At 38.3% G+C, this 23,957-nt stretch overlaps 1 protein-coding gene across 1 annotated transcript in view; it reads right to left on the bottom strand.

The window, feature by feature from the left end:
• LOC311208916 (bifunctional heparan sulfate N-deacetylase/N-sulfotransferase 4) overlaps positions 1 to 23,957 on the bottom strand; it is a gene marked incomplete at both ends in the record, with an annotated part of 84,207 nt that overhangs the window by 37,237 nt on the left and 23,013 nt on the right. Inside the window, 4 exons of the mRNA XM_084285949.1 lie at positions 1,064 to 1,192; positions 2,956 to 3,141; positions 12,706 to 12,860; positions 17,919 to 18,006. Coding sequence (XP_084142075.1) covers positions 1,064 to 1,192; positions 2,956 to 3,141; positions 12,706 to 12,860; positions 17,919 to 18,006 — 558 coding nt within the window. The remainder of the gene's footprint in view (positions 1 to 1,063; positions 1,193 to 2,955; positions 3,142 to 12,705; positions 12,861 to 17,918; positions 18,007 to 23,957) is intronic.

Here is a 23,957-nt window from a genome sequence, read left to right as displayed (position 1 = left end):
TCTTGTCCTTCCTCTTCTCACCTCTAGGCTACTGTCTCAAATGGCACCAGCTGTTGTTTATAGGCAAGGAAACTGAGACATTTCAAAATACAGCATTTGCAGTCATGCAGCTTTCCTCCTTGATCCTTGGTTAGATCACAGTCACACCTGTGTACCTACCTGCATTGTGTTGTTTTACCTGCGTTATATATGTGTATATTTGTGTGGTACAGTTCAGACTGTTTTATTGAGAGAAAAACTGAGCAATAACTATGCAAATCACCCTTAAGAAAGCCTGTGGCACTCTTGATCAAACCATATGTGTGTGTATATGTATACTTATATAGACTGTTTGTGCACATATACATTTACATCCATATGTATTAGGTTATGGTTCATGTATTCTTGACAGAGAAAAAGAAATGCAGCACTGAACAAAACAAATGTTATTGGGTAACACTGCTCTTGGTGCTGTTCTGCAAGTCTTTTTTGTGACGTTCTTACTTCTTACCTGTATGCACTTGCCTCATTAGTAACGTTCAACCCATTTCATCTTTTTTTCTGTAACTGTTAGGTGATGAATAGGCATTAGAAGGCTATGTACTGCCTGGAGGTGTTATTTGGCTACACAAGACCTATTTTTAAGAGTTGGTGGTAAGGGAATGATATTAGCCCTGAGCCCTGGGTTTTTCATCGAGCTCTATTAGGAGCGTGCAGAGGCACAGTTGGGGGAGCAGGGAGGAAGAAAGCAGGATAAGGTGACACAACCTTCTCTACCGTCACTGTTTTCTTTCAGTCTCAGTTAGACATGTCAGTGCTCTTTCCTCTCACAATGACTCAGCTTCAGGAAGGGAAACAGTTTGAAAATGAAACAAATACATTTTCCAGCAACTTGTTGCATGCAGTCAGAAATTTGCAAAAGGCAGTTTTTGCTTACTTCTTCTTAAACTGCTTGTTACTTCTGAGTAAATGGTCTTGTTTTTTTTTTTTTTATTTCCCAAACAAGGTCAAAGAAAACTAGTGTCCTTCCCTTCCTCCCCATTGTTACCCAATGCATCCAAAAACTGCAAAAGAAGTTACCTACCGGATTCAGGAGAATGGTGAGAAAGAGTTCACCTCCTCGGATACTTTTGTCCAGCTCCTGAGGACCCCCAGGATATTCCTTGTAAAATATAGTATGAGTGAAAAGGCCACAGGTCTGTCGAGGGAGCACCTGAAAACAAAACAACAGCACCATTGTGATATTAATGTATTTCTGCAAATTTACCCCAGCACATTCACTGTCATCCCTCCAGCAACTCGAACAAAGCTGCAGCCTTTCCCACTCTGTAACCTGGCGTTTTTATGGCCTCTTGTGCACCTTCTACACTCTCACTGTAAGCTAAGGCAGTCCTGCAGATGTGATTTCTAGATCACAGCTGCAGAGCTGCATCACATGTTCTGAGCTTTCATGCAAACTGCTTTAGCCAGCTCATCCAGTAATAATTAAGGGCTTGTTTCCTGGCATTTGGAAGAGGAAGAAAGAGCTAAACCTCTCTTCTTCCCTTAGCAAGGTTAGTTTATTAAAGGATAAATAGTGCTTCCTGGCCATCTTCACTATTGCAGACAATTAATCTTAATGTTCTTGACACATTGAACTGATTTTTTTCAAGGCTATGAACCCCAAATGAGCTGTGGCTTTACGTTTTCCTCAGTCCAACATTACACGTTATACTACATATTGTGTGAAAATGAGTGAAGCCCTGATTCCTGCTTGTGAAATGTGTCCAGGACTGGTGGAGCGCTTGTATGAGACTGGCCTGAGGTCAGGTCTCCATCCTATCATCAATTACAGGACTGTGTGTCAGAAACCTGCAAGCTAGCAGATGTGGGGAAATAAACAGATCTTGGAAAACTAGATGTTTTAGTTATGTTATTAGCCAGTTACAATTGAAAGGCTCTGGTGCAGCAAGTAGACAACAAATGTTAAGGCTTACAGATACTGCCTAATATATGCAGAGACACAATTCACCTGGGCTAGGCCTTTTGTTTCCCTGCAGTCACTGTTTTTGATTTTCTTTTCTATTTGGTTAAAGCAACAAACAAAGCCTGCATTCAGCAAACCATTTTAATAAGTGTAAATGCCTTGCTGAATTTGAGTCTATTCCAATTGTAATTGGACTCCGTGTAAACTTGTTTTTTTTGATTAAGACATGTTTCTTTTGTCAAAATGTTTATCCCCTAAATGAGACTTTATATGCACAGGCAATATTTGCATCAGCTGGGGCTTTTGTTTGGTCCCAGAACCTGGCTTTCAAGTATTTCTTGCTTTGTTTATGCATATACATGTATAATTTTTGCAGTTTCCTTTCACCTATTTCAGTCACATGATCAGGTCCATCATAACATTTTTCCTCCAAGCTGATGGCTGGTAGGATGGGTTAAATAATTCTGCACATTTTCCTGCCCTTTGAGCAGCTGAAGTATGCAGGTAAAGCATGCTCTTCTCACCCCAATGCATGGCATGGAAGAGCCAGGCACATGTGTGGTCACTGGTTCTTGGGAGCTTTAGGAGTGCAGCTCCTAAAAGAAACCTTGGCCCCAGAGGAGTGCCATGCTTGCTGGAGGAGATTACTTACACCTGCTCATCTTCCCAGGTGGGAGGTTTCTAATCCTTTCATGCATAAAGATGAACCAGACCTTGAAACATAGGTCTTAAGCAGTTTAATGAATTTCAAAATATGTGTTTATACTTTGGTTGATAGTTGATTGGGCTACAAATATACTTAGTTTCTGAGGATTACATTTGCAGTTGCCTCAGTTCGTGTGACTTTTTTAAACTGGCTGCCTAACAAATGCACTCTTTTGGCATCTTTACAAGTCCTCGATCACAGAGAATTTTAATGATTGCTGTAAAACTTGAAGCATTTGGTAAAAATAGCATACTTTTGAGTCACTTAAAGTAATATTGCTATGAAGCATGGAAATGTAGTGTACCATGATGCCATTGTGGATGAAGCCCCGTCTGTACCGTGCAGGCTTCAGGTGTGGATATTCTTCTGTGCTGGTCACTCGGATGTGCCAGACCTTCTTCCAGGCCTCATATAGCTGGATGTGAACTGGGTATACCCCGGAGTGATGTGGAGCCACTGCGTACCCCATGTCAGTCGGTATGCCATGCTCCTGCAAAACAGCAGAGGGAGGGATATATTTAGGAGCAGAAAAAGAACACACAATTATTCAAAGTTCTTTTTTCCCCTGCAGGTCTCAGCATCAGAGAAGCTGTTGTCCTTGGACAGCCTTGTATCTGTTTGTATGTAGCACACGATAAAAACAGGGGAGAGATGGAGGGAACTGGAATTACAGTTTGATAACTGCAGAGTGATAAATAATCCTCTTGGATTACATTGTGTTACTGTTATATGGAATAGGTTTGCCTATCTGTTGATTACATATTGTGTGCATTTTAAGATGTCCTATTATTTTGGTTCTTTTTAAAGGTAAACTAGGAAGCTGATGCTAGTTATTTAGTAAGTGATCAAATGGCATTAGAGCAGTAAGCAGAAAAACCTGTTGCTGTGGCATTTATTTTTTGTTTCCTATTACCAGAGTAAGAGAAAGTTGCCTTGCTGATTCAAAACCAACTAACCAACCAAACAAAAACCATATATCCCCTATAGCTTCTGAATCTGCTTATATTTTCCCATGGCATTAGGGTAGTGACAAAAATGCTAGACTGATAGACTTTTTTTTTTTTTTTTTAATAAATATTTATTTAGTTCAGTTTCTATGAGGAAATATGTGCATTTTCATGGATATAATCTATAGGCTATCTTGAAAGTATATTCTGATGAAACAGTGAGGAGGTAATATGCAGGCAGAATTAATTAAGAAAGTCACTTGAATGTGAGTGTACTGGTATGCTGGGCATGTGCCTTCACTCACAAATATCTCCTGCCTTGTTCTGCTCCTAATCTCTCCCATTCACACGGGCTGTCTGAAAACCCCATCTGATGGGGTTATCTGATGGGGCCAGTTAACCACCTTTAAAGACTGTGATGTTTTTAAGAGATCAAATTATTTGATCAGGTCATTAATTTTGTTGGTCTGAGTGATGTTCAGAATTATACACAGCATTTCGTCACCAGCTACAGCCAGGAAAAAGGGCTATTTTCTGCCACTTCTCCATCGCCCCTTCAGACCCCTCAACTTCCAAGCCCTTTTCAGCTCTACCATGGGATCTCCAGATCTGTAAGCTGTCACACTGCTGTGGCTCTTGCAGGATCACTTTCTGTGCTCTGGGTGTTTACTGCATCTGTTTTATTCCCAGTACCACACGGTGTGGGACAATGTCTGTGGCATCAGCTCTCAATGTTGCAAAACTTCCTCTCTTTTGCTATCCTATGGCTTACTAAAATCACTCCCTTCTCCTTCCAGGAGAACAGCTACATCAGCCATTTTATGCTCATATATAACTAATACAGCTGAAAATGGTTAAAATGTGAGATAATGTGTTTGTCCTTTCTCTTGCCCATGTTATCTAATAACTTTATCTAATTACTTCAACTCTGGGAGTGGCAGATTCTGCTGGGCATCTTCAAGTGCTTTGCAAAGAAAGGCTTTTGGGTCATTGACAAAATTAAACTAACCCTATGAGGAACACTTGCTCATACACGACGTAATGCAACCACTTAAAATTGTCCATTGCTTATCCATTAGTAATTATCTTAGGTTACCAGATGATGGGGAAAGGAGGGATGTGTAAAAAGAAACCAAAACTCATTCTTTTGTAATTTACTGAGAGAAAAGTATAATTTCTGCTTATTAATGTTACATACCTGAAACGCATTAGTCAGTTTAAGGGTGAGCTGTACAGTAAGTGTCAACTCCTTCTTTTTTTCTCTTTTCTTTAAACATATATAAAGGAGTAAGTTATATCTAAGGGGTTTTGAAAAGTCTGGCTATTTATTAACAGGATGCCTGAGTGTATGATGCTCACAGTTGGATGGATATACTGTATTGACTTGAATCTGCAAACCTTCACCAAAACTTGTTAGGGAGTATACACAAATGTAAAGCAAGACTGTCTTGAGATATAGGTAATGACTACTGCTGTGAATATGTCCGAAAGTAGGTATCTGGATGAATACATGTAAAATCCTATTTATCTACTTACTATTTGCAGCTGTTATTGCCATAGAAACAGCATGGTGAAATGGTAATTTACCATTCACAAATAAAATAAGGCAGCATATTGTAAGTTCTCAATATAAAAAGCTAATTAGCCTCTGAATAAACCTGGGCACTACTTAGTTCATCACATAAATACACGTCAGTCACTCAGACACCCAATACAACTTTAAGAAGGAAAAACTAAGGCATAATCAGATTTTCTTTGACCAGTTCCATGTTCGATTTACTTGGGTAAATTAAATATATATCCTCTTTTAGTGATTTCTGTTGCTCTGTTTTCTTTTTCTTATTTTGTTATTGAATTTAGTTTAGGATTGAGAACTAATGTGTTAAAGGGGGAACATACATTTGAGTCCAAGAAGGACTTGATCCAAACTGTCACACAAAATGGGAGATGCCATTTTGTCTATTCTAAGGAACAATTTCCTACAAAATTTCATCAGGTTATTTTTATATTCAAGACCTTGTGCATTTATTTGCATAGTTTGGGAAAACTTCTGTACCTTTCTGGCACTGAGAAGAACAGTATCACATTCTTGAGCATGCTTTATCTGGGACCACAGCCATTGTTTTTGTACAGGTTAAATTTGCTTTGCTATTTCTCTTGTGCATTGAGTTCCAACTGTAATTTAAGTGACAGCATAAGCTGAAGCTGCGGTGATGCCTGGATGAGTTCAACATTAAAGGAGAATCACTGTTACAATCTGGGGGTTAGGGGCAAATATTATTAAAATAGTTGCTGCAATTTTAGCAAAAATACCCTTGGTCATCTCTACTTTTTCCCATGTCTTGGTTTGCATCATGGAGTGCTCTGAGAGCACATGACCTGCCTTGTTTTAAGGTCTAGACCTGACCAGAAGATGCCCTCCAGGAGCACACCTCATGTCCTGTGGACAACAGTGAGGATGTGGTGTAGAGATTAATTCCAGCCCAACTCTTCCGCTGATGCCTGCATGTGGCCAGCCCATCCCCATCAGCAGCTGCTTCATGTGGCAGAGCCCAGAGAGCCATTGTCTCATACTCATGCTGATGCACCGAAGCCAGAGCACTGGGAATTGGAAATTCACAGTCCTGCCAGTGCAGCCTGGCTTGTCTGCACACGCTTCAAAGCTTTCTTACCCAGAGCCCATTGGCAAGACAGGTACTTCCACAGGTGATCTGAAATGCTGAAGCAATCTGCCATGGCTGCTTATCTCTCTCAATTATCATCTCTGTTCAAGCAAGTGAAGACTTTTGACCTTCCTATTTGTACAGAAATAAGCTGTATTCGCCATGTCAGCATGTGCTGTGTGTACTCGTTCTGCATTTGCAAAAAAAGTTTCTGATAAAGAATGGATAACAGGTGATGCAGAATTAGCACTGCTTTCCAGAGGTAGATGTTTCAAAATGTAAGTTTGAGTTCCTATAGCCTTTTTTCTTTGAGCAGATGTTGGAAATTTTAATTAAAGAAAAAAAAAAAAAACACACACACACACACACAAAAAAAAAAAAAAAAAAAACAGTGCCAGGAAAATTGGCTATTTATATTAGCAAGATTTTTTTTTTTTTTTTCTGAGAAAGAGACAGTTTTTGATTCTGCCAAATGTTACTTTTCCTTGTTAAAGCACAGTAAGAACTAAAACAGAACAAAAAACATGCTATAAGACTACTGACATTCATTTTTTTAAAGACCACCATTGATTTATTTTACAGAAACATCTGGTACTGGACATTACTGGGGAGAGAATAGAAAAACCCCCCACACTAACCTCTTAATTCAGCATATTTTATGTCTACTGTAGATCTTTTCATACAGTAAGTGGAACTGCAGGATTCACTTTGAAGTAAAGAATTCTTAGGTGAAAAAGTTAAAATAACCTCAGGCAACTTTGCTAAAATTTTTGACTTAGTTCAACAGTAGATGATAGAATAAAGGTAGAACTTCATAAGATGCTATCTTCCCAAGTTAAGATTTGCATAAGCTTTGCACATTCCTAGCACTGGGATATATTTCTAATATTGCCACAGATTAGTGAGATTTCCTAGAAGAGATTATATGTTATTATGTAGGTTTAAAATACTTAGTTTCTTTTATTTGATAAATGATTTCACTATGTGCTTGTCAGCAATCATAAAAATGTGTGGTATTCTAACCTTCACGGACATATGATTTTTGTTGTTTATGTTTCTAGATTTTTTTTATTGAATAAACGTTTCATCTTTTAATTTCAGTTCAATTCTAAACTCTTAAAATCTTATTTAAAAGCTCTCTAGCTAGACAAAATGATTCACCAAACAAAAGGTGATTATTATCAAGAGACAGGGTTTGAAGTTGTGAAAAGCTAAAATATTTTTCTTAGTTTTATGGAAGGGTATGTCAGGTTTGAGTGACTATAACTATTACAAAACTGTCTGGGGTCAATGGCCTGCAGGTGCACTAGCTGTGAGAGCACAGAGCTTGTTTTTATTTTACATGGTAGAGGAGCATGCTGTGGACAAACATTTTGCCATGGATGACTGTCACAGGATTAGGTCAGTTCAGAATTGTGGATTTATCAAACTGAATCCTGGCTCCTAGTTCTATCCCCGTATTTTTTCCATAAAGTGTGACAAACCTCTTACTAGTTCTGTATGTTAGTATTCGTTTTGCATCTCTGTTGTGTGCTCACTTGGCAAGTGGCTGTAGGGTGCCCATCCGGTCTAAGCAAAGCAGGATCTCTGCTGTAGCTGTCAGATACAGAACTGGCAACCACGTGGGAAGGGACAGCACAGCAGACTGCCAGGTACCACCACAACTCCTATTCCAAGTCTGCTCCTTCTCTGTGTGTGATACTAACAAAAGCTGAGAAAGGAGAGGAGCTCTAGTGATTTGCTTCCAAAGCACGTTCCTGATATGGACAAAAACGCTAATGAAGATCGACAATTCAGGAAGAACCTTAAAGTCAGGCAGAATAAATCTCATCCTGTTTGTACAGGGAAACATTATCCTATATATGCAGAACACTTTTAGAATATTTTTAGAGGCAATCTCTAGTGAGCATCTCTAATTCCCAGTGTTAACTACAGATATTAATAATGGGACAAATTAGACTCTTTCATCACACGTAGGAGCTTTGCATTTCATATGTGGTCGCGGGTGTTTTTATTCTTGTTATTTAATTGGTATATTAAAAGCCCATGGTTTCTTTGTGGTTTGGGCAGTTCAAGAGTTTTAGGCTGAGGATGTGCTAATGTGAATCTGGTTGGTTTAGAAACAGGAAATTGAATCCAAGGAGTGATACTAGAGAGGGTCTAAATGGATTTGTTTTGTATATGTATCTCTCTGAATTGATTTGTTTGTGTATGTGTATCTCACTTGTTCATATCAGATCATAGCTCCGTTTTTACAGTTGATGATAATTTTTGCTGTATCTCTACCATGCTTTGGGTGTATGTGCTCACAAATGAGCACAGAAGATAATTACTGAACAAGTAAATCAAGGGACAAAATAAAGAGCTTCAGGATTTGGTTTAAAAATATTCTACCTTTTCTAAGATAAAGATGCACAAGAGGGGGAGGAAGAATATCTTGTGATTAAAGGATGGCAGTGAAAATCAGAACTTGATTTGTTTTATTTTCTGAATGTGCTACAAGAGATTTCTGCTTGCACAATTGTTTACCTCTGTATCAATTACATAGCCTATAAAAATGCAAGAATAATAGTACTTGAGATGCTATCAGTTTGTGAAGCTTAATCCAGGGCTTAATCCATTAGTATCTGTAAAGGATTTGGGGTTCCTCTAATAGAAGAAGAAACAACAACAACAAAACAACAACAAGAATTATGTCAAAACAAACTTATAATCAAAATAAATGTAATTTTCCTTTAGCTGGGTTTTGAAATATACCATCCACATTTACAGAAGTATTAAGACATTAAGACATTAACAAAGTTCTGGGTAGTTTGTAAATTACCAGAGTTAAAGTCTATGGCTCTTTTGTTTTGAAGTGTCTAATGGTTTAAGCTTTCTGGTGTAAATCTACACTGATGGGTAACAGAGATGAAGACAGAAATCTACAAAAATGGACTTTACTCTTTGTCTACAAGAAGTGAGAGAAGAATGAAGTTATGAACATACTGAATTAACAGGGGAGCATGAAGGCTTCAGGCTGCCTTCCTCCCCACACAAGTGAAATGTCCTCTGAAATAGCAGCACACCGAGAGGTTGCCTGAAAGCCTACCAGGCGTTTGTTTCCTGTCATTATTCCCTGTTCTCATAGCATGTTCTGCTGCTGTTGCATGCTCCTCCAAGGCTGAGGATATTGCGAGTGCTTAAGATGAGATGTGGAAGCAAGGGCAGTGGAGGTGGGTGGTGGCAGCTGCAGGACCACTGCTCAGACACGCATGGACAAGGATTTTTTTACAAGGACACTGTTCCAGGTAAGTAAAACTTCCCATGTTTCCTGTCGGGTGAAGAACAGTGGGGCAATAGCATTTATGAAAGATCTCAGAAAATGTCTTCCTCTCACCAGCTAGGTGTGGAACAGCAGGAATGGCGAATGTCTCTGTGACACATAACATTCTGAGTGCTTTTATTAGAGGTGGTCTCCTTTAATTCACAAGCAGCTCACAAGTAAGGGATTCCTTTAAAGACTGTTGATTTTATTAAGCCTGAGCTCCACAGAGGTATAATTGAAATCAAGGCAAATCAAGGGAATTGGATACCTAATTGGCAACTAGTTGGATGTATACAAAACTGTTTAGATATCTGACTTTCTACATGTATTTTGTGATGTACCTGTTTGAGGCAGGCTTCAGTTACAACCCCCCAAGCATCACTTTGAGGAATAGACATAGCAGTGTAAAATGGAAAAAAGTGTTTTATCCAGTTGCCAGCTCTAACACCTGCATTTCTTGCCTGTACTCAGCAGGCTGTATGTATACTCAAGCTTCTGCAAACTGAAGATTATGCCTAGTATAAATGCAAGAGCCAGTAAAAATTGTGCTTATGTACATTTGTAGCTCCACATGATATCCATAAAATAGTGTGTTTCAGATAAACTGGCTTGTGTTTGTTAAGCTTACTTTAATCCCCAGCACTCATAGATGAACATTCCTTTTATGAAATGTTTTCTCCCAGTGAACAACATCTCTCCTGAGCCTCATACTCTCTTGCATGAAGAAACTGCTGACTGTGATGAGATTTGGATCTTAAAGTCCAGGTTTCCAGTCAGTGTGATGTGTTTCTTCTAAAATGAAAACACCAGGAGGAGCTGACAGGTCTTAATGAGCAAATTTTGTTGTTGTTGTTCTGTGTGTGTGTTGTTTTTTTTTTTTTTTTTTTTTAAATGTATATACTATTATTATATTTATTATTATTATTATTATTTTAAATGCTAAATCAACCTTGACTGTTCTTTTTCAGGTATAATGACTTGTTCTCCCATCTTGAAGACCCCATTACCTTCTTACTGTATTTAAAAAATGAACAAAGAAATAAATTAGGTGAAAAATGAATGTGATCATACTTCCAAGCAATTATTGCAACTTTCCTTGAACAAACTGACAAAGTGTTTTCTCTACTTGCAGTTAAAACAGGAGGTGGGGAGATACAGTCAATAAATAGGAAATGCGAGAGAAAATGGTATCAACATCAAGCTGTGTTCCCTTGAGTATAATGCTAAATAAAGATAATAGAGCATAAATAAGATGTATAACACCAAGCAGACTATCTGTGTACTGTTCTGAACCCATAATTTAAATTTGGATCTATGCTGTGAAGTAAAAGCATAATAAGAAGGAGCTTGCACTAATTTTGGAAGACTTATAGAAGTGCAGCTTTAGAAAAGGGAACTCCTTTCCCAAATACGACATAAGGATGAGAAAGAAGGGGAAAGTGCAAAACTGTTCCAGAGTAATGGCTGGGACCTCTGTTATCAGGAAGACAAATTTCTCCCACCGAGTGGACTTCAAAGGAAGCCTTTTGAAAAGAAATGTTCTCATAAGTAAATTGCACAGCTTGTATTGATTCAAGGTTGAGAGGTTGGTACAACCCCTGTCCAAATGTAAGCAGGAAATAAAGCTGTAATAATGGCAACTGTTCTCTGACATCAGCCCCTTATTTATAGGCACCCTAAAGAGACTCTACCCTTCAGTGATGATAGGGAGATGGGCTTTATCTTTCTGTAGCTGAAATTGCAAACACTGTCTTACAAGCCCTCTTTTCTGACTACACTATAGATTTTACTCCTAAAGGTGGTTTGACCTAAAAGGCATCGGGTTGCCTGAAAATAGTAGAATTTCCCTGTAGGTTTAATGATGAATGGACGATGTGTATTTGAGATACAGATTATTTAAAAATTACTCTTGCATTTAAAATCTCAGCTGTATTTAGTTCCGTTAGGACTCTTTGCAGCAGCTTGCCCTGGTCACACAAAATGAATGAACAGGCCATGCCAGGAATAAAAACTGACAGTAACACAGACCTGTGGAAAGGAAAAGTCATCCAAAATACCTCTGTGCTAATACCCTAGGAGATGGGAAGGGGGGAAGTCTTGAGAGAAGAGTAAACAGTTAAGCCATTTTTAATGAATGTGCTTTAAAGATTGTTAGGAAAATATTTTCATAAACAAGGGAATAAACTTCTTCCAACTGCTTGTTTAGGCATCTGCCTTTGCTTGGTTTCCTGATCCATCTTGGCTTATGTCAGGGATGGGGATAAGGGGCAGCTGCTGGCTGGCCTTTCTGAGCGGCAAAGGGCTGAGATCTCTGTTCCCTAAGCAGTAGAGAAAACAACACCGTGTTGATCTGCTCTTTTGGGTAGCACTAGTTACTTGGCATTCCTGTGCCTTGTCAAAGACCACAGTGTCTTTTCCAGAGAGAGCACTTACAGACTTTAGCTTTCTTTGTCATGCTGCATAACCCAGTAGAATTATCCTGAATGGACTCTGAATGGTTTCCACATGACCTCTGAGTACAAGCACTCTGAGCTCTGGGCAGTGCTAGAAGGATGGCTCTTGTAAGTTAACAACACAAACAAGCAAAAATGAAACATCATTATCTATAAACATTAGTAACAGGTTAGCTATGTAAAAAGCATATTTTCAAACAGGTCATCTAAAAAAAGCACTCTGAAATCCAGCAGCTTCACTTATTTACCTCATTAGCTTCAAGATTTCTCACAAACCATATATAACATTTCACATAGTTCACTGGAACTTTCTCCCTCACCTCTGAAGATGTTTGCACCAGACTTCAGGAAGCTGATAACCTGTGTATAATCCCCTTCCTAAAGCTCAAAAGGCCAACTGACATCTGCTGAGATTTCACTGCTTCTGTTCCCTATGGTCTTGCAAGGCTGCTTCCTCTCCAGAAAGCCTGTGCCAGAGAAAAAGGCTATGGCAAAATTCAGCCCAAGTTTGAGTCATGGAAGGTTTTTTGGGGCTGACTTTCCAATCTTGCAGTCTTATTTCTATACCTATGTAAGCATACATATAATATATGCTTAATAAACATTAATATATGCTAAATAAACATTATAACTGTGCTTTCCAAGTTATATATAAAGGTGAAACTTCTGGTAACTTTTACTTACTAGTGCAAATTCTTTGTTGAGGATCATCTGCTCCACCAGTGATGACTCATTGTGGAAAAGATGAGGCTGCATGTGACTCCACATATGGGGAAACCACCAAAACTCATCCACAGATCTCAACAGCAGGTCATCGCCTGCATCTTCCTCTTCAGTCCCTGCAAAAGAAAAAAAAGAATAGAAAAGTAACAGCAGAAAATGCCCATACTATTATCAATATTATTTGTTTTTCCCCTCAAGACAGAAGCTGCTATAGAACCTGATGACTTTGGCTCTGATTTCTCACCATGCTACGGACAAGCTCTAGCATATCACAGGAGGAATAAGACATACTATGTGTGCTAGCTGACTCTATTCCTGATGCTCTGATAATTGATAGTAATTCTAACAGGAACTGAATTTTTAGGGTGGATTGTTGGTCTATGTAATATGCAAGTTTTTAGTTCAGGCTCCCCATGAAGACGGAGGATTGGATGGACTTGTACCCACCTGCCTTGGTCTCAGTGCGTACTGCACAGCTGTAGCTGGCCAGGATGGCATTGCAGAGTGCTATGTACCAGAGTCCTGCTAAAACCCAAATTCACTTATACATGTGGCTACCCTGTAAGCCTCAGCAAACAGAAATCGGATCGTTTCTGGTAAAATGTGAAAGAAGTTTGCAATAGTTTCAAATATGAATAGGTAAAAACCATGTAACTAATTGCAAAAGAGTTCCTGTGTTTCCTATGGTTGAGTGTTCCATTATTGCCACATTTAATCTCTAAGTAAAAAGAATAAAAATTCCTGTGTTAGTGAAGAGTATCTGCTTCAGGCAGAAGCAAGCATGTGTGGTTATAACAAAGCAAACCTTCTATTTGAGAAATTATACAGTGCTACTTCCACCGTCTGCAGCACACATCTCCAGTGCTTTTTCAAACTGGGGAGGCAAAGTTACATTTCACTAAATTCACCCTCAGATTTCTGAACAATATTGAGTTTATTGCAGCCTCCTGTCTTGCTCCTTTATCAGTTTAATTTAAATACTTTTATTTAGCTCCAAAGAAATAATTGTCGATATCAGTCTACTGAGGCAAACATAGCTTTCTTTTTACAAGCCTCTCAATGTTTGCAAAATGCATTGGAAGAAAATATTCCATAGATGTTACTGTTTAATTCTGTGGTATGAAACAGGAACACATAGAGATGTGCACGAACTTCAGCTCTTTATTTTTCACATCTGCAAATGTATTTTGAAGAACGGTGCTGCACAAGGAGAGCATTACTTTGAAACTTTCTCCCAGTGTCAATGAATTTACTCCCCCCCATAGCACTCTGCAAGTTCTAAGAATGCATAAAGTTGCTCCCATGGATGGGAGTGCTTCTGGAAAAGAGAAAACAACCTTGTTTGCTAGGTTGCATCTGTTGAATGACTGCTGTCTTGTTTCTTGGGGTATGTGGTTCACTTGCACCCACCTGAGGAAAGGTGATCAGAGGGCAGAAACTTAATGTAGGGTTTCAAAACAGGGAGAAAAGGATAAGAGTCTGTGTAGCCATTGAAGAGCACTTTGGTAACCCAAAGCTAGAAAACTGAAGGTATGAAAAAAAAAAAAGTGCATATTTCAAGTATATAAAGAACTATGATCATTTGACATAGGATTTAGGTCAATGGATAATTTAATATCTTATCATCATTTAAAGTAGAGTTTGGTTCTTGAAATAAATTATTCCAATATCACATTTTTTCCATACTAATTTATTTGTGAATTTAGATACAATTCATCAAATTTTGCAATTTATGTTTTTCTTCATTATTATAAAATTATTATAGCAAAGATAAAACAAAGTAAAGCATAACACTTTCAAGTTTATAGAAACAAAAGCGCCCTGTAATGTCAGAACTAGAACAGGAAGGTTTGAAGTTTAACACTTGGTAGAGATTTCACTTTTTGGAGGATAATTTTCTTCACAAGCCTTTAAAAAAATGTTGTTTAATTTTTATAAATTCTTAAGTGGATGTATTTAAAAAAATCAAGGGTTTAATGGAACATTTATTAAGTGCTTATATTGTTTGAATATTTTTCCCAATCCTTTATTCAAAGTATCGAAAGCAAAACAAGGAATTGTGAAGTTTTAATTTCTTGTATAATCAGTGTTCTCTGTGTTACTTCCTATCTTAATTTTTATATGAAATCTGAAAATTGCAACAGGTTTACAATCAAGGAGGTGAACATATATCTACTTTGAGAGACAGTATGCACTTTGCAGAGGTAGGTGATAATTCAAAGTTTGATTGCACATAATAAATAATACTACATTTTAAAGTTACAGCTGTAGCTTAGGGGTCTCTTGAGCTCAAAACTGAAACTAAGTTTGAAGTTGCTATCAATAATCTTAGAAATCTTAAATGCAAATAATGCAAATCCTGAGAACATCATAATTTCTATTGCTACAGCATAAACAAGAGGAAGATATTTGGTAAAACTGTATAACCAAGAGGTTTTTTTTTTTTGTTGTTTGTTTGTTTGTTTTTTGTCATGTATACAGTGCTTAGTTTACCTGTGCTACAGAAGAAAACATTGGTGGCATTAAGATGCAGAGCAGTGAGGCTGATTTGTCAGTTGTACTGGTATGAAGGCATACCAACTAGGATTGGTATTTGTAGTACAGATGTCAGCAACATCTTTCGATGAAAATGTATAACTGTATAATCTGCCAGCACAGTCCCATGCTCATCTCCCTCCTGTAGTTTTAAAATGATCCAAGTTTTTCGAAAGGAGAGCAAAATTACACATTAAGGAAGTCAATAAGGCACAGCAATCTCAGTGCGCTAATAAAGCATGTTGAATACCTGATACTAAAAGCCTCTCTGGGTAAACAAACTATATTTACAGTAATTAAAGAATACCTTTACATGTTTTATTTATAATGAGTCAATAAAGTATATATTGCATAGAGAATACTTTGGAATCGTTCCGCTAAGCTGATATGACAAAATGCTGCCACTGACTTGTAAATGAAGTGCTCACTTAAAATCTCAGATGCTTCACTGAATACAGAGAGAAGCGTGTCCCTTAATGGAGGCAATGGCATGCTTCAACTCATTAAGTAGTTTTGTGCTATTTTGGTAAGCCTTGAGATCCTTCGGAGCACATACACACTTGCACGTTTGCCTATTTTCTCTACAGCAGCAGTAAATCTGAAATTGGTCAGTGTTATATCAGCTGGGCAAGCAAACCTGTGGACTGGTATGAACAGGCTTCACTAAGAAACAGTAATGGCATATGGAGGCCATTGGGACTGACAAAGAAAAAATCTATGGGAAGGTCAGGGGGTTGATTTGGTAGGAAGGCTGCGTATTTTGTGCCAGCCACTGCCCAGGATGTTGTAATATTTGTAATAAATTATCTCCTTTCCCACCTCCTCCGTTTCTTGAATTATCTTTCTCTGTGGTGGCCACTGAAAAGACTGATGCCAGCTTTACTCTGTAGATGGCCACAATATAGCAGCATCCTGCTTTCCTGCTTTAGAGTGGCTCAGAGCCTTGGGCTATTTTTGTTTATTTTGCTGTATTACGTGTATGTCCAATTAATCTCCAGAAGGAATAACTATACGGGCAGGTCAAGATGAAGTGAGCAGAATACTGAAAGTCTGTCTCCGAAGTTGCTCTCTAATCACAGGTCTGCCACTGGCTTGTTATATGACTCCGGGCAAGTAATTCCATCTCTCTCTACCTCTCATTTTTCTCAGACCCTGCAACCTACATCTTTAGTCTGTAAGGTTTCCTGGGCAGCAGTTGCCTAGCATTATGTGTCTGCATGAGGGGAAAACATCCTGGACTTTCAGTGGTGCCTGAGAACAACAGTGAAACAAATAAATAATTTTGGTTTCCTTCTCTCTACTTATCCTTCAAAAGGCTAATCATGTCCCCCTCTCCCAGGGTCTTTTGTACTCTTCTAACTCGTAGTGAAATGGAGACATAAGAGGTGGATGAGCTCACCTGCATTGCATTCAAATACTGGTGAAAAAGGGAGTATTGCTGCACCTATGCTGCAGTGGGGGACATTCAGCTGGCTGCCCTGATCTGCAGCTACTTTGTGGCCTGTTAGAGCTTGGACTGCATCATTCTTAGCTTTTAAACTTTTTTCATCTTCTTGCTGCTCCAGTGCCTCCACCTCTCCTCTAAATAAGCTTCTTGGCCTCCCTAGCATCATTCAGGCAAGGAGTGTCATTAGATGTGGCTGAATGTGTTGACAGCTGAGAATTTTGGAGTTGGTCTTCAAAGGTGAGAAGAGTACAGTATAAGGCTTGGAAAGGAGAAGGACAGTAGATGTTTCCATCATTTCAGTGAGTCACTAAATGTGTGTCTTTTTTTTTTTTTTTGCCTTGGCAGCACTAGGGAGCAATATGGCTCAGCAACAGCAGAAGGAAGCCTGAGTGGAGCAGCACCAAATTGCTAAGGAGCAGGTGAAGGGACAGAGGAGAAAAAAAAACAAAGGGGGGACATTACACTATGGATAAATGGACCAACAGAGAGAAAGGAGTCATAAACAGGAGATGTAAAAGCACCTAATCTCCACAGAGACGTGGTGCTTGTGTGCAACATTTTATTGCATGCAGTACAAAGGAAGCAGGGTTTCAATATCCATTTAATACAAATTTCTTTTCATCCTGTTTTCCTTTTTCTTGCAATAAGAATGAATTTCTGAATTGAATGATTCTACCTTTGTCATCCCTCCCAATTGCAGACCACTGAGCTAGATTACCTTTAGTCTTAGCAAAATCAAATTTATCCTGTTAAAATACTTCTGCCTCTTTAGGGGTTATGAGACCTTTTTTCTTTTCCAGTGTTTTATATTTCATCATACCTGCCATGGTGGTAAAACCCTAGTATGTCTTCTCTGCTGTTCTGCATTGTACAGAATTATGGAGATCTTAGCAGTTCCTTTGCTTTCTTTATAACCCTAAGGTTTACTACCACACATCTTTCAGAAAAGCACCAATGACATCTACGTATTCCTAAGAACCTCATCCATAGCCTACCTAAGAACCTCATCCATTGCCTACCATTGTTCCAGTGGGCAGTGAATAAGACCCTGGATGTTAAAATATTGGAGCACATATTGGAGACTGCTCCGCTGAGTTATGGTTTTATTTTAAAAGGGCATGTTTAAAGCTAGGTTTAAAATCCTGTCACCTATTTATCTGTAGCTACCTGAGAGCATGAAGTTCCTTCTTACCTGTGTGGTAAAATTTTCCTGAAAATCCAAGGTTGAAGGTAAAATTTGCAACCTGAGTGCGCAGTAAATTTTGAGTCTCTAGTAAAGCCTGAAATAAATAAGAAATTAACATGCATTTAGAAAAATGAATATTATTTTTTTGTATGCCTCATTTTAAAAATTGTGTCCAGCTGAGAAGATACAACAAAGAAGATCTTATTAAATGTTTCACATTTTATTTTAGGGTCATTCTTATTTTTTCCTTCCTTTTCTTCCTTCCTTCCTTCCTTCCTTCCTTCCTTCCTTCCTTCCTTCCTTCGTTTAAGACTATTACAGTTAGCCTAATTTTCTGCATCAGAGTTTGATGATCTAGCAATTCTAGTAGTAGCATCTAAGTACTGAAGTACATGATGGTTTTATAACATGGACAAAGATACTACGTATTATTTGCAATGATCTATGGCAGGACTCGAATCCAGTCAACTGAGAGTCTGCAATATACTAAATCTCTAAGTCACACTTATTTCGGGTTATTAATAAAATGATAAAATGTGCTTAATCTACAGAGTAAAATCAGGAATACTGCCTGCCATCCAGATGTGGAGGCATTAGGATTTACTTACCTGCAGAAACTGTTTTGATTTTGTTTTGATTTTGTTTCATTGTTTGATTGTTTCTTAAGACCTAATTCAGGATTAAGTGTGAAACTCCAATTTTAACTTATGGTAGAAGTAACGTCCATTTTTCTCATGTCTGAAATTAAATCCCTGTTTATTTTTATTCTCTTCATGAAAAAGATAAGACTAGTTTAAACAAAACAGAGGAAAAGGTCTTCATCACCTACCCAGTTTTTCATGGACGTATTTCCAACCAACAGAGAAGAAGATAGTGGTTCAGCCTGCATGAGCTATCCACCTCTATTGTTAGGTTGTCAGCTCTGAACTGCTTCTAAAGATAGTCCTTGCTGCTCAGATGTCTGCTTTGAATCACCAGCCCACATAATCTGGACGTGCTACATATGCAAGATGGATAGTGCATTTGTCTCCCTATTGGTTTTGCCAATGTTGAATGGGTTATAAGCTCTATTTTCATCAATTTTCCATGTCTCCATTATGTGGCTCTTGAGAACTTTTCCCATTATCTATTAATAACATTTCTATTGATTGAATGTTCATGTTCTTGCACAGTTCAAATACAAAGTGAACGAAGTGGCTTACACACAGTCCAAGTCCACCTAATGTTTCCTTTCATTTGAAAAGATTACATTTCATATGTTCATTAGGAATTTCACTTAACAGTACAGGAAAATAGCACCATTTTTTTTGCTCAACCTACTGGTATACGGCAAGAAAAAAAGGAAGAAATAAAAGAAAAAATTTAAAAAAAGGGAAAAGAAAAGAAAAAGCAAAAGACGGAAAGGGAAGAAAGAACAAATGAGTGACTTGTAACCAAAAGCATAGTCAGTCATATAGTTAGTCCACTGTAAATGGTGAATCAGTGGGTTAAGAGGCTGATCTGCAGATAGGTGGCCTATGCAATGTTAATCCGGACTAGAGCTAAACAAAACAGGTCTGTGGTGGCACAATGTCTCATATTTCCTTTTCACTGCAGCTACTGTCAGCATTTGTTGTAGGCCATTAATTTCCTAAATGTACTGACTACATGCTAATTACAATGTACACTTAAACACCATGCATGTTGGAATATTGGAATACAAATCTCCTCAAAAGCTTCAGCTAAGAGTTCCCTTCTGTAATGGCATCATTTGGGTGCCAGGCAGCTCAGGAGTGTAATAAAAAAGATAGCCAGAAAGTGGCCTTCCTTCCTTGTTTGTTTGTTTGTTTAAATAGAAACATTTATTGGGTGTTAAGGAAGATGTAAAACAGTGTTTATCAGTGATAGCTGCATACCTTGCTAAAAGAAAGGATAAAGCAATCTAATAGCGGTAAGCTGTATGCTTGAGCAGGTATTTAATAAATTGATTATTTCACTCCTGTGACAATTTCACATGTCACTCTATCTGCATGCTACATAACAACTAAATAGTCACCAAAACATAAAACCTTGGACATTTACAACACCGCTAGTTAAAACATTGAGGAAAATCCCCAGCTGATAAAAACTGGCAATAAACTGACAACATTAAGGTCATAAGCATAGAATCTGAGTCATTATATTTTCAAACATAATTTTCCAAGCTACAAAGAGCATTTTATATATGTTGAGAAAGACTGATGGGCTAAGCAAAATCAATTCAATTTTCCTTTGAAGAAAGATCACCTTGAGAAATTATTATCGCTTAACATATAGTACAAGAAAGTATGTGAAACAAACATCATATCACTTTATTTTTTCTCTCCGATTTCCCTCACACTCATGTCTCAATAAGATCACAAAACTGGAAGAAAGGCAGAAGCCTTCCATCCCAGTGAGGTCTCATTAAAAACACAGAGTTAGGATTAAGATGTAAATCCTGTAACCTGCAGTGTGTCAAGCATTTTTGTCTGTCTAAAGGGCAAACCTGTCACTCAGACTGGATTTGGCTTGCTCCTGAAGTCTTGGTTTTATTGCAATTTCCATATACGCATATCAATTTAGATGATATGTGGCTAAACTTCATTTTCATGACCTCACCCCTGTTTAATTCTAAGAAGATATTGTCAGCTGAGTCCAAACATTTTGTCACTGCTTGCCTGTCTGTATAGAAGGGGAGATTTCTTCCATATCCTTAATATCAAAACCAGTACCCATTTAGGTAATTAGGGTCTATCATGCCTATTTTAATTAATATATATTTTCAAGCAATATCGCTAATTACTCACACACTACTCTCACTGGTAAATAATAGAGTAGAGTAAGTAGAGTAAATAATGAGAACTTTGTCTCCTGCAGGTACAGACCTTAACAGCACACAGCATAGAAAAGTACTGTGGCTGGAAAAGAGCAGACAAGTTTCTTTCATCAGCCTTCTTGCACATTCATAGGTCGTTTGTTTGTCTGCTTGTTTGCCTGTTTGTTTGTAATGCTGAAGCAAGGATAGCTGTTGCGTGGGCAGGAACAGCGTCTCTGGGGTTCCTGGATGGTGCCGCCTGGAGGATCTGTGTGTCCCTGCCATCCGGTGCTAGAAACCTTTCCGGGACTCGAGATGCAGAGGGTATTTATTGTATTCTAAATGCATTACAGAAGGGTTTTGCAGGATGAAGAAGGATTATTGAATTTTAACAGCTGGAAATCACACTGAAGACCAGGTGTGAATACAGCTATTCACACTGTCTTGCCACCCCGGCTCCCCTTGGCAGCCCTCCTTCCCCAGAGGCTCACCCATCCCTGTCCCCTCATGTGGTGATCCTGGGACTCAGACAATTTTTTCTGGGGGGAGAAGAGAGGAATGTGGGAGAAAAAGCATGACAAATCTTGTAGAGAAGATTTTGCCTGGATATTTCCACTTCCCACAGCATTTAATTCTTATCTGCCAATATACATTTTTTCCTCAGAGTCAGTGGGATTATTCCCTCTGCTCCAAGTACTGGGGTTTAAGAGTTGTAAGTAGAGGATGGCTATTCGCTTGTGAAAATGCAATTAGCATTTTGCCATTGAATGCATAGAGTTGCATTAAATCAATAGCTGTAACTCACCATTGCTGTTTTGTTGAACAGTTAAATTAACCATGGTAAATAATTACCATTTCCCAAGAAAAGAACCACGGAGCACGTTTGCACATGGACAAGGTGGCATGTCTCAGTCCCAGGTTAAGCAAATAGTCTTTTTTGTTTGTTTGTTTGTTTGTTTGTTTTTGTTTTGTTTTTCTTAAGTATTCCAAGTTGTTCTTTCAAATACAAAAACTTCGTTGCCAGGAATGTCTCCAAACTTGTAGCTTCATTTTATTAATTGATTCTTTGTTTTGTCAATAAGGCTTCTCTCTGTGACATCTACAAGATACAGTTTCTTCTTTATATTGCATTTACATTCAGCAGTATCTTGCATTAATCCATATAATTACCTTTTGTAGATTTGAAGTTGTCATGTCTTTATTCTTCATAATTGGTGCATCTATTAAGCAGAAGTGATATTTTCCTGCTATGTCCTTGTTAATTATAACTCTATCCTTCATTTACATAATAAACTTTTTGGGGCGATTTCTGCAGTAACATTTCATGGCTAATAGGAAGCAATTTGCTTTCCTTTATTAAGTACATTAAAACTTCATGCCCCAGACATCATTGACTGTAAACATTTGATTCTGCTCAAATTTAATGCACCAAGGCATTTTGCTCTGCCATATTAGGTTTATTTATGTGCTATGTTCTGGATTGTTAGCTGCTAATGAGACTTCAGTTCTTATTGCTCTAAGGCCTGAACACTAACCTCATTTTAATGAGTTCATTATTTGCTGCCTTCTGAATGGAAGACAACAAATTTTCCTTTTAATTAAAGGTCAAAACACCTCTGGCTAAGGAAAGTGAAGAGGTTATCAAATCCTTAGAGAAGGCAAAAGAATGACTTTTTCTGATTTTGATGCCAAGCATGGGCAGGCCAGGCTGAGGTAGAAGGTGTTTCTCGGGGGACCAAAACTCCAAATCTAACTAAGCATGGTAGCAAGTGTTCCCAAGACATGGTTAAAAAAAAAAAAAAAAAAAAGTCATCCAAAGTAATTACAGAGGCTTTACTCCTAACCCAAAGATCTGTGGATCAATACTACTGCGAGAACATGAGCCCTTGTTGCATGTGTGATGATTTATAGGGTGCAGAGGACAGATGCCATATTAATTGAGCCAACAAAATCTAATCTCATACATCTTATTGGGGAAAAGTGAGGCAAATGTGGTCAGTGCTGGGGGCTGTTTATAGTGAGACAGATACATGCAACTCTGCATATGTGTGTGCATATGCAGGTAAAGGGATAGGTAAACCCCTTCTTGGAAAATACAGGGTGGGAATTTTAGTGAAACCAAATAATGGATTAATTAAAGGAATTAAGATGGAGCCCTTAACCTTTGTCTAGCATTTTATACCCAGTCACAGGTGCATCTCTTGTTTGTGAAGTTGCTCACCCCACAGCTAGTGGTGTTAGGGATATGAAGAGCATTTGTTAAGGAAGGGACTACTGTCTGTGTGAACAGCTGGTGAAAACCTAAAATTTGTTTTTGGAGGAAAAGCCTAACATTTTGTGAAACAGACATTGTTTAGGATGAAACCTAAAATAATCAAAATGTCCTTATATCAACTCTAAACATATTTTCCACAAAAATGAACCAAATTTCCTTACTTTTGGAGATGTTTCAGGGCCCCTCCCAGAAATTGCTGAAGGAATCTGAGAACGTCAGGAGACGTGGAGGATGGGTCCAAGATTTGCATTACCCCACTGGGTAATAGGAAGCCCAACATATCATTCAGGGTCCTGGGCATGCAAGTGGCCTTCCAGAGACAGTATAATGAATGTGATTTTTTTAAACGAGCGAAACTCAAGATCTTAGAAACTGGAGTTCCCACCTCTATGGCAGAGATCTCTGTGGTCAGGGTCCCCATCCTGTGGGGTGCTCCACTAACTTGAGCTGTGGGGGAGTCTAATCCCAAATTACTACAAAGTCTTTCCACAGTGGATGAAAAAGGATGTAGTACTTCCCACAGTTTGGAGGGAGATCAAGTGAAGGAGGGGGAGTTAGGTGTTTCTGCTTTTCAATGTATCTATAATTTGCTGTCATCCTAAATTTTTTCTTTTCCCCAGAACCATTCTGGGAAGCACTTCTGATGCAGAAGGATGTGCTGGTGGCAGGCATCCCAGGACTACACGGCCAAGGTTGCTCTGCCCCATCGCCATATGAAGGATATGACTGAGAATCTTGTCAAAAACGGGCTAACTTTCCATTACTCAAAGTCATTATTCATTTGGGAATGGAATCTAGTGCTGGGTAGTAGTGCCACTGCTGCAGCTTTTTCTCTCTTTTGTGTGTGTGGGCATAAACTATATATATGCTGCCTATATATACATTATTATTTATTTGTATATACTGCAGATACAAAATATATGCAAATATGTAAGTGTAGATATGTTAGAGTAAA

This window comes from Netta rufina (assembly GCF_964035555.1).
Source record: "Netta rufina genome assembly, chromosome: 4".
Lineage (NCBI taxonomy): Eukaryota > Metazoa > Chordata > Aves > Anseriformes > Anatidae > Netta > Netta rufina.
This window is presented reverse-complemented; position numbering and strand designations above follow the sequence as displayed.